Source organism: Anoplopoma fimbria, chromosome 4 (genome assembly GCF_027596085.1).
Source record: "Anoplopoma fimbria isolate UVic2021 breed Golden Eagle Sablefish chromosome 4, Afim_UVic_2022, whole genome shotgun sequence".
Lineage (NCBI taxonomy): Eukaryota > Metazoa > Chordata > Actinopteri > Perciformes > Anoplopomatidae > Anoplopoma > Anoplopoma fimbria.
Window position 1 is genome coordinate 935,082 of NC_072452.1, and position 11,885 is coordinate 946,966.

General features: G+C 39.4%; 1 protein-coding gene across 1 annotated transcript; it reads left to right on the forward strand.

Annotated features, from left to right (window-relative positions):
* Nucleotides 1-838: 838 nt before the first annotated feature.
* LOC129090511 (GRIP and coiled-coil domain-containing protein 2-like) lies at nt 839-9,307 on the forward strand. Its single transcript, XM_054598160.1, has 2 exons — nt 839-1,315; nt 1,580-9,307. Exons 1-2 carry the CDS (start codon nt 839-841, stop codon nt 9,305-9,307), a joined length of 8,205 nt encoding a protein of 2,734 aa, XP_054454135.1.
* Nucleotides 9,308-11,885: the final 2,578 nt, after the last annotated feature.

The window sequence follows — 11,885 nt, forward strand, 5'->3', positions numbered from 1 at the left end:
ACATCCATTTTATGTCATTGATAATATTTTATTTTATTTAACTTGATTCCTTTTGGTGCTGGTTTTGCTATGGATTAATGACATTGTTTGCTGTAATGGTTGCCAGTGAAAGTACCCTTTTTCTGAATTATGTAAATTACATTTGTTATTATTTTTTACTTTATGTAACCAATGTAAGAATAAATCCTATTAACTCATGCCTGTTTCTCATTATTCATCATCTATCAAGTCAGAGCCAACTTCAGAGAGGAGCAGAGTAGTGACGTAAAATAGTTTGGATGAAGATTCAAACGCATGCAGAAGGGCAAACTTGTAATTTTGATTGCATTCATTACAGACTTTACAGAGTGACTCACTGATTTTTTTCATTCAAATAGAACAGCTTGGAACGTTGCCTTTGATGTCACATGATACATGTGACTGCAGTAGGGAAGACATGTTATTTTGATTCCATTCACTAAAGATTAACCAGAGCCTGTGATGTCACATGGTACTTGTGACATCACATGCAGTGAGCCTTTGATGTCACATGGTACTTGTGACATCACATGCAGTGAGCCTTTGATGTCACATGGTACATATTCAAAGGCGATAAATCTATGATGTCACATGGAACATCTGTCATCAAAGGCAATGACGTGACATCACATGGTACATGTTTCATCTAAGACCCAGAATTTCATGGCATGTTACCACGTACTCACTAATCATTTAACACTTTGCACTTCAGAAGTATTGCAAGCATTACACAATACAGCACAAAATATTCAGTCTGTTATAACAAAAACACAGTCATTTGTTAATACAGACATTTAGTTTTGACACGTAGACAATAAAAATGACTCAGTTGGAGCAGCCCCTTACTCTCAGGGCTCTGAGAGATGAGAATGTTGCCGTCCGCCGAGACAACGAGGTCCTCTCCAGAAGGAACACAGACCTCCACAGAGAGAATGAGGACCTCCACAAAAACCTTGTGGAACTCGAGTTGAAATACAAGTACTCTAGGAACAAGAGAAAAATGGCCCTTCAAATAGAGAACGAGGTTTTTCATGCCCAAAATGAGGCCCTCAACAAAGACGTTGACTCACTGCACAGTGAAAAGGAGGCTATGTGGACAGAGAGGGAGGCTCTGTGCAGAGAAATTGAGGACCTTCACAAACAGCAGAAGGACTTTCAAATGGAGAAGCAGACTTTCCACCAAAACATCCGAGAGCTGAACCTGAAAAGCAAGGGAGAGAAAGAGGCCATCAGGGAGCAATGCCACATTCTGCAACAAGAAGTTTGGCAGCTAGATAGAAGTCTGCGGGACCTGGAAGTCACTCGATTCAACTATTATACATTGAAACAAGAACACCATTCTTTGAGACAAAAAACAAATACCTTGCAAATGGAAATTAGACACATGAACCGAAGGTTTCAATGCGAAAAAGATCTCATGAATCTACAAAAACTGTGTATGCAAAGAGAAATTCAGACAACCAAAAAAAGCCTGCAAGAGCTCAAAGTGTTTGAGCGTAATTATCATATAATGAAGCAAGAAAATGTGTCCATTAACCAACAAAATCAAAACCTGAATCAGGATGTTCAGGAGCTCAGCAAGAACCTGGGTAATGGACAAGAGGCCATTAGACAGGAATGTGAGGAGCTGCAACAAGAAGTTAAGCAACCTGAAGAAGTTCTGCAAGATTCAACGGTTTGTGAGAACAACTATGACACATTGAAGCAGAAATACGAGTCTGTAAGCGAACAAAACAAGACCCTGGAACAAAAACTTCAGGAGGATATTTTGCATGATGGCGAAGAGGCCATGTTACAAAATAACAATGCTCTTCAAGAACAAACTCAGGAGCTCTTGAATTGTAAGCAACAACTCAAAAACTATGAACACATCTACAATACGATAATGCAAGAAAACCAGTCCATACACAAACGGAATGAGGCCCTGGAAAAAGATGTCATAGAGCTTAACAGAAGGTTTTGTGATGGAGAAGAGGCCATGGGCCATAATGTTGAGACTCTTCAACAAGGAATGAAGGAGCTTGACAGAAAGTTGCATGATGGAGAGGAGGCCAAAATGCAAATGAATGTGGCTCGTCAAGAACAAGTTGATGAGCACAAGGCTGTTCTACAAGAACTGGAACACAACTTAAATGTAATGAGCCAAGAGAACAGTTACATTCAACAACAAAACAAGGCCCTGGAACTAGAATTACGGGAGGTCAAGGAAATGTTGTACAATAGAGAGGAGACCATATTACAAAATGTTGAAGCTCTCCAAGTACAAGATCAGGAGCTGAAAAATGTTAAGCAGGAACTGAAAGACTTTGAAGACAGCTATTATGTGATCGAGCAAGAAAATGGGTCTATGAACCAAGAATATGAGACCCTGAAACAAGAAGTCCAAGAGCTGTACAAAACGTTTTGTAATGAAGAAAAAGCCAAGACCCTTGGAGAACAAGCTCAAGAGCTCAAAACAGTTCTACAAGAACTAAAAGAGAATTGTGATGTGATGAGCAAGGACAACATGTATATGGGACAACAAAACAAGGCCCTTGAACAAAAAACCCAGGAGCTTGAAAAACAGTTGCATGATGGTGAAGAGGCCATGATACAAATGAACAAGGCCAACCAAGAACATGCTCAGGAGCTCAAACGTGTTCAGCTCCAAAAGGAGTCACTTCACGAACATAATGAGGCCCTGGAAAAGAAAGTCCATGAGCTTTACAATAAGTTCTGCGAAGGAGAGGAGACCAAAATGCATATGGGAGAGACTCTTCAAGAAGAAGCTCAGGAGCTCAAAAATGTTCGTCAAGAACTCAAAGAATTGAAACACATTCATAATGAGTTGATGAAAGGAAAGGAGACTCTACACCAACTAAATGAGGCCCTGGAACAAGAAGTCCAGGAACTTAATAAAAAGTTGAGTGAAGGAGAAGAGGCCATGATGCGAACTGGTGAGACATTAGAACAAGGAGAGCAGGAGCTAAAAAATGTTCAGCAACAACTCAAAGACTTGGAATATGATCATAATGTAATGACGCAGGACAATGAGTCTCTACGCAAAATAAATGAGGTCCTGGAACAAGAAGTCACCGAACTAAGCAAAAAGTTGAGTGATGGAGAGGAGGCTAGATTGCATATTGGAGAAACACATCAGGAAGCAGCTCAGGAGCTCAAACAAGTTCGGCAAGAACTCAAAGACTTCAAACATATTCATAATGAGTTGATGCAAGGAAAGGAGACTCTACACCAACTAAATGAGGCCCTGGAACAAGAAGTCCAGGAGCTCAACAAAAAGTTGAGTGATGGAGAAGAGGCCATGATGCATACTGGTGCAACACTGGAACAAGGAGAGCAGGAGCTCCAAATTGTTCAGCAACAACATAAATACTTGGAACATGATCATAATGTGATGACTCAAGAAAATGAGGCCCTACACAAAAGAAATGAGGCTCTGGAACACAAAGTCACTGAACTTAGCAGAAAGTTGGTTAAAGCAGAGGAGGCCATAATGCAAATTGGACAGACTTTTAATCAAGAAAATCAAGAGTTCAAAAACTTCCAGCACATTTATAATGAGATGATACAAGACAACAAGTCTCTACACCAACTAAATGAGGTCCTGGAACAAGAAGTCCAGGGACTTAATAAAAAGTTGTGTGATCGAGATGAGGCCATGATGCAAACTGGTGAGACATTAGAACAAGGAGAGCAGGAGCTAAAAAATGTTCAGCAACAACTCAAAGACTTGGAATATGATCATAATGTAATGACGCAGGACAATGAGTCTCTACGCAAAATAAATGAGGTCCTGGAACAAGAAGTCACCGAACTAAGCAAAAAGTTGAGTGATGGAGAGGAGGCTAGATTGCATATTGGAGAAACACATCAGGAAGCAGCTCAGGAGCTCAAACAAGTTCGGCAAGAACTCAAAGACTTCAAACATATTCATAATGAGTTGATGCAAGGAAAGGAGACTCTACACCAACTAAATGAGGCCCTGGAACAAGAAGTCCAGGAGCTCAACAAAAAGTTGAGTGATGGAGAAGAGGCCATGATGCATACTGGTGCAACACTGGAACAAGGAGAGCAGGAGCTCCAAATTGTTCAGCAACAACATAAATACTTGGAACATGATCATAATGTGATGACTCAAGAAAATGAGGCCCTACACAAAAGAAATGAGGCTCTGGAACACAAAGTCACTGAACTTAGCAGAAAGTTGGTTAAAGCAGAGGAGGCCATAATGCAAATTGGACAGACTTTTAATCAAGAAAATCAAGAGTTCAAAAACTTCCAGCACATTTATAATGAGATGATACAAGACAACAAGTCTCTACACCAACTAAATGAGGTCCTGGAACAAGAAGTCCAGGGACTTAATACAAAGTTGTGTGATCGAGATGAGGCCATGATGCAAACTGGTGAGACATTAGAACAAGGAGAGCAGGAGCTAAAAAATGTTCAGCAACAACTCAAAGACTTGGAATATGATCATAATGTAATGACGCAGGACAATGAGTCTCTACGCAAAATAAATGAGGTCCTGGAACAAGAAGTCACCGAACTAAGCAAAAAGTTGAGTGATGGAGAGGAGGCTAGATTGCATATTGGAGAAACACATCAGGAAGCAGCTCAGGAGCTCAAACAAGTTCGGCAAGAACTCAAAGACTTCAAACATATTCATAATGAGTTGATGCAAGGAAAGGAGACTCTACACCAACTAAATGAGGCCCTGGAACAAGAAGTCCAGGAGCTCAACAAAAAGTTGAGTGATGGAGAAGAGGCCATGGTGCATACTGGTGCAACACTGGAACAAGGAGAGCAGGAGCTCCAAATTGTTCAGCAACAACATAAATACTTGGAACATGATCATAATGTGATGACTCAAGAAAATGAGGCCCTACACAAAAGAAATGAGGCTCTGGAACACAAAGTCACTGAACTTAGCAGAAAGTTGGTTAAAGCAGAGGAGGCCATAATGCAAATTGGACAGACTTTTAATCAAGAAAATCAAGAGTTCAAAAACTTCCAGCACATTTATAATGAGATGATACAAGACAACAAGTCTCTACACCAACTAAATGAGGTCCTGGAACAAGAAGTCCAGGGACTTAATAAAAAGTTGTGTGATCGAGATGAGGCCATGATGCAAACTGGTGAGACATTAGAACAAGGAGAGCAGGAGCTAAAAAATGTTCAGCAACAACTCAAAGACTTGGAATATGATCATAATGTAATGACGCAGGACAATGAGTCTCTACGCAAAATAAATGAGGTCCTGGAACAAGAAGTCACCGAACTAAGCAAAAAGTTGAGTGATGGAGAGGAGGCTAGATTGCATATTGGAGAAACACATCAGGAAGCAGCTCAGGAGCTCAAACAAGTTCGGCAAGAACTCAAAGACTTCAAACATATTCATAATGAGTTGATGCAAGGAAAGGAGACTCTACACCAACTAAATGAGGCCCTGGAACAAGAAGTCCAGGAGCTCAACAAAAAGTTGAGTGATGGAGAAGAGGCCATGATGCATACTGGTGCAACACTGGAACAAGGAGAGCAGGAGCTCCAAATTGTTCAGCAACAACATAAATACTTGGAACATGATCATAATGTGATGACTCAAGAAAATGAGGCCCTACACAAAAGAAATGAGGCTCTGGAACACAAAGTCACTGAACTTAGCAGAAAGTTGGTTAAAGCAGAGGAGGCCATAATGCAAATTGGACAGACTTTTAATCAAGAAAATCAAGAGTTCAAAAACTTCCAGCACATTTATAATGAGATGATACAAGACAACAAGTCTCTACACCAACTAAATGAGGTCCTGGAACAAGAAGTCCAGGGACTTAATAAAAAGTTGTGTGATCGAGACGAGGCCATGAAGCATATTGGTGAAACACTGGAACAAGGAGAGCAGAAGTTCAAAAATGTTCAACAAAAACTCAAAGACTCTGAATATGATCAGAGTGTGATGACTCAAGAAAATGAGTCTCTACACAAAATAAATGAGGTCCTGGAACAAGAATTCACCGAACTAAGAAAAAAGTTGTTTGATGGAGAGGAAGCCATGATGCATATTGGTGAGACCCTGAAACAAGGTGAGCAGGAGCTAAAAAATCTACAGCAACAACTCAAAGACTTTGAACACAATGAGAATTTGATCACCCAAGAAAACGAGTCCCTATTCCAAGAAAATGAGGCCATGGAACAAGAAATCCAGGAGCTTCATAAGAAGTTGTTTGATGGGGAGGAGGCTGTGATACATATTGGCAAGACTCTTGAACAAGGTCAGCAGGAGCTCAAACTTGTTCAGCAGGAACTCAAAGACTTGAAACACATAAGTTATCAAGAAAACAAGTCTCTACACCAACTAAATGAGGCCCTGGAACAAGAAGTCCAGGGACTTAAAAAGTTGAGTGAAGGAGAAGAGGCCATGATGCAAACTGGTGAGACATTAGAACAAGGAGAGCAGGAGCTAAAAAATGTTCAGCAACAACTCAAAGACTTGGAATATGATCATAATGTAATGACGCAGGAAAATGAGTCTCTACGCAAAATAAATGAGGTCCTGGAAGAAGAAGTCCAGGAGTTCAACAAAATGTTGTGTCATCGAGACGAGGCCATGAAGCATATTGGTGAAACACTGGAACAAGGAGAGCAGAAGCTCAAAAATGTTCAGCAACAACTCAAAGACTTTGAACACAATGAGAATTTGATTACCCAAGAAAACGAGTCCCTATTCCAAGAAAATGAGGCCATGGAACAAGAAATCCAGGAGCTTAAGAAAAAGTTCCATGATCAAGAAGAGGGCATGGTGGAAATTGGAGAGAGTCTTCAACAAGCAGTGTGGAAGTTCAAAAATATACAGCAAAAACTCAAAGACTTGGAACACAATCGTAATGTGATAATGCAAGAAAAGGTGACTCTACATGAACAAAATGGGGCCCTGGAACAAGAAGTCGAGGAACTTAACAAAAAATTGCTTGATGGAGAGGAGGCTAGATTGCATATTGGAGAAACACATCAGGAAGCAGCTCAGGAGCTCAAACAAGTTCGGCAAGAACTCAAAGACTTCAAACATATTCATAATGAGTTGATGCAAGGAAAGGAGACTCTACACCAACTAAATGAGGCCCTGGAACAAGAAGTCCAGGAGCTCAACAAAAAGTTGAGTGATGGAGAAGAGGCCATGAAGCATACTGGTGAAACACTGGAACAAGGAGAGCAGGAGCTCAAAAATGTTCAACAAAAACTCAAAGACTCTGAATATGATCAGAGTGTGATGACTCAAGAAAATGAGTCTCTACACAAAATAAATGAGGTCCTGGAACAAGAATTCACCGAACTAAGCAAAAAGTTGTTTGATGGAGAGGAAGCCATGATGCATATTGGTGAGACCCTGAAACAAGGTGAGCAGGAGCTCAAAAATGTACAGCCACTACTCAAAGAATTTGAACACAATGAGAATTTGATCACCCAAGAAAACGAGTCCCTATTCCAAGAAAATGAGGCCATGGAACAAGAAATCCAGGATCTTAATAAAAAGTTCTTTGATGGAGAGGAGGCTGTGATACATATTGGCAAGACTCTTGAACAAGGTCAGCAGGAGCTCAAACTTGTTCAGCAGGAACTCAAAGACTTGAAACACATTAGTTATGAAATGACGCAAGAAAACAAGTCTCTACACCAACTAAATGAGGCCCTGGAACAAGAAGTCCAGGGACTTAATAAAAAGTTGAGTGAAGGAGAAGAGGCCATGATGCAAACTGGTGAGACATTAGAACAAGGAGAGCAGGAGCTAAAAAATGTTCAGCAACAACTCAAAGACTTGGAATATGATCATAATGTAATGACGCAGGAAAATGAGTCTCTACACAAAATAAATGAGGTCCTGGAAGAAGAAGTCCAGGAGTTCAACAAAAAATTGTGTCATCGAGAGGAGGCCATGAAGGATATTGGTGAAACACTGGAACAAGGAGAGCAGAAGCTCAAAAATGTTCAGCAACAACTCAAAGACTTTGAACACAATGAGAATTTGATCACCCAAGAAAACGAGTCCCTATTCCAAGAAAATGAGGCCATGGAACAAGAAATCCAGGAGCTTAAGAAAAAGTTCCATGATCAAGAAGAGGGCATGGTGGAAATTGGAGAGAGTCTTCAACAAGCAGTGTGGAAGTTCAAAAATATACAGCAAAAACTCAAAGACTTGGAACACAATCGTAATGTGATAATGCAAGAAAAGGTGACTCTACATGAACAAAATGGGGCCCTGGAACAAGAAGTCGAGGAACTTAACAAAAAATTGCTTGATGGAGAGGAGGCTAGATTGCATATTGGAGAAACACATCAGGAAGCAGCTCAGGAGCTCAAACAAGTTCGGCAAGAACTCAAAGACTTCAAACATATTCATAATGAGTTGATGCAAGGAAAGGAGACTCTACACCAACTAAATGAGGCCCTGGAACAAGAAGTCCAGGAGCTCAACAAAAAGTTGAGTGATGGAGAAGAGGCTAGATTGCATATTGGAGAAACACATCAGGAAGCAGCTCAGGAGCTCAAACAAGTTCGGCAAGAACTCAAAGACTTCAAACATATTCATAATGAGTTGATGCAAGGAAAGGAGACTCTACACCAACTAAATGAGGTCCTGGAACAAGAATTCACAGAACTAAGCAAAAAGTTGTTTGATGGAGAGGAAGCCATGATGCATATTGGTGAGACCCTGAAACAAGGTGAGCAGGAGCTCAAAAATGTACAGCCACTACTCAAAGAATTTGAACACAATGAGAATTTGATCACCCAAGAAAACGAGTCCCTATTCCAAGAAAATGAGGCCATGGAACAAGAAATCCAGGATCTTAATAAAAAGTTGTTTGATGGGGAGGAGGCTGTGATACATATTGGCAAGACTCTTGAACAAGGTCAGCAGGAGCTCAAACTTGTTCAGCAGGAACTCAAAGACTTGAAACACATTAGTTATGAAATGACGCAAGAAAACAAGTCTCTACACCAACTAAATGAGGCCCTGCAAAAACAAATTGAGGAGGTCAAGAACATGATCAGGATTGAAAAAGGCTTGTTTGCAGGGGAGCAGCTCAAAGCCTGCCAGAGGGAGGAAGCACTTTATGATGAATTGCAGACACTTAACATTCATCTGACGTTTAAGATAAGGGAAAATCAGGACCTCCAGAAAGGACTGCAGTCCCTTAAAGAGAGTGCTGATCAGCGGATGGCAGAAGATGCAAACAAGACCGCCGAGGAGCAGCAGAAACGGACACATTGGCTTTCTAACTGGTTTTCCTAACTGGTACACTACCACCTTTGTGGTAAGGGCCCCTCCCACCCCTCTGGTCTGTTTACTTTTACTGTGCTTTTTAATGTTGATGTTTGATTATGATTGTTTTTTTTCTTTTTACTGTGTTTTTTAATGTTGATGTTTGATTATGATTGTTTTTTTTCTTTTTACTGTGCTTTTTAATGTTTATGTTTAGGTAAGTTTTATTTTCCTTTTTGCTGTCATTTTAATGTTTATGTTTGCTTTGGTTTAAATTTGATGCTTTTTACTGTAATTTTAATGTTTATGTTTGTTTTAGTTTAAATTTGATGCTTTTTACTGTAATTTTAATGTTTATGTTTGTTTTAGTTTAAATTTGATGCTTTTTACTGTAATTTTAATGTTTATGTTTGCTTTAGTTTAAATTCGTTGCTTTTTGCTGTGCTTTTCGAATGCTTAAGTTTGTTTTGTTTGTTTTTTACTGTTTATGTTTGTCTATGTTTATTTGTTTAGCTTTTTACCGTTTATGTTTGTTTATGTTTGTTTCGTTTGTACTGTGCTTTGTAATGTCTAAATTAATGTTGTGCTGTCTAATTAAACACTAAAATAAATAAATTAAAATAAATTAAATAATAAGATCAGTCGTCTCTGTTATCTCCTTGTCTTGGATGAATGGTTAATGGTTTTTATAGTGTGAATATGAACAGTTATCAAATATCCATCAATTAATATCACCCCATCACTCTACTGGGTCTTAGAACCTTTTTGACTGTGTTTGGCTGTATTACCATATGCGTCGTAGCTGTTTTAGCCTTTTTGACTGTAGCTTTTCCAGTTGTCAAAGAATTGGAGATTACACAAATTGCAGGATCCCACAGACAGTCTTCTCAGGGACAGGTTAGGACACGCTTCTTGAATGCATGCCCCATTACTATCTCATTATATAGTTGCAATCTTTTGAGATTTTTTTCTGAAATGGGCCCAGCCAACAAATGCAATTCCCTAATGCTAGCACATTTAGGGGCGAATCATTGCAGATTGCATGACTAATTGCAATTTTGCAAACCAGGTGCACTGCTGCAAAATGTGTGCATCTGTATTATCCTAAATTAACAAAAAATACTTTAACATTTTTTAATTCATGGGGAACTTTTTCATGGCTAAATTAGCAATTAAAGCTCTGAAATCATAACGGAACACTTGCAGGGTCTTTTTAAATTAAAAATAAAGCAGCATGAAAAATCCACTTTGATGGGCATATCGAGAATATTCAGGATCAATATTTAATTTATAACATAATTTGGTGGCTCACTGTATGTGCATTAAAGTCTTGATTTTCCCACCTGATCTAGTCTCGTCAGTGACGACTCACCGATGCACTTTGGCACAAAAAGAGGCAGAAGTATTTGGGGGCAAAAGAAATTTTGAGACGGGGACTTTCAGTTCAGTAAACTTAAGACACCGCTGCCTCCATTACTCTCACTCGTCCAGGCCTTCCTGTGCTATCTCCACCAGATTTCACTCAATCTCCATCCCCCAAACCCATCCGGACCCAGACTCCCAACACTCTCCCTCCCTTGGCAGTCATCCAGGTGTGTAAACCAACCAACACACTCACACTAACAGAGGTAGGAAAACTCCAGTCAGCCAGGCTAATAAGCTTAGTGGCTCCAGCTCGTACCTTGAACCATGTAATCAGAAAATTGATTCAGTCCCCTAAACACGACTCTGGGAGGTGAGTCTTATTTATTCGCTTAGGTATATATTTAGTAGTGAAGGAAATGGGGGTTATGTGGGTCTTACTTATTCTATTATGAATATTCTCAGTTATTACAGTAAGAGGTGGTAGTTAAAGAGAAGATGTGTGAGAGTCTCTTGTTTGACATTGACAGAGCCGGATGGAGAATAACAGATCGATACTACACTCCAGGACTTGCCAATGTTGTTTTTTTTCAATTTGTATCTTTACTTTCTATTGATGGACAACAAGCAACGGTGGACGGGCAGAGTGAAAGAGGGTGAGAGAGCATAGAACGGTTGGGTGGTGAGGAAAAGAGGAAAGAAATAGAAAAGTAGAAGAGGTGACTTTTGATTTAAGAGGTAAGTTTGTTTTTGTAGTCTAGCTGCTGATGCAGCTGCTTACCAACACGGGCAGCAGTATTCATGACAACTTACATATTCTATTTTAATGTAGAGATCTAATATACAGTATATATATATATATATATATATATATATATATATATAGTACCAGTCAAAAGTTTGGACACACCTTCTCATTCAACTACTTCTTCAATAGTAATCTACAATGTAGAAAAAAATAAAAATAAAGAAAAACCATTGAATGAGAAGGTGTGTCCAAACTTTTCACTGGCACTGTAAATACATACATATATTGAATAAAAAAACAAAGTAATACGAAGGTAAAATGTAATTTAGAATGCAGTTAGAATGCTGTACGAGGTGCTACACAACCATTGAAAGGCTGAGAGTGTGATAATCTTAATAACTAAAACTTATTAATATAAAAGAAACAGTTACATTTGCAGAGTCCCGTCCATAGACTGTATATGAGAAGTGGACATTGTCATCATGACATCACTCATTG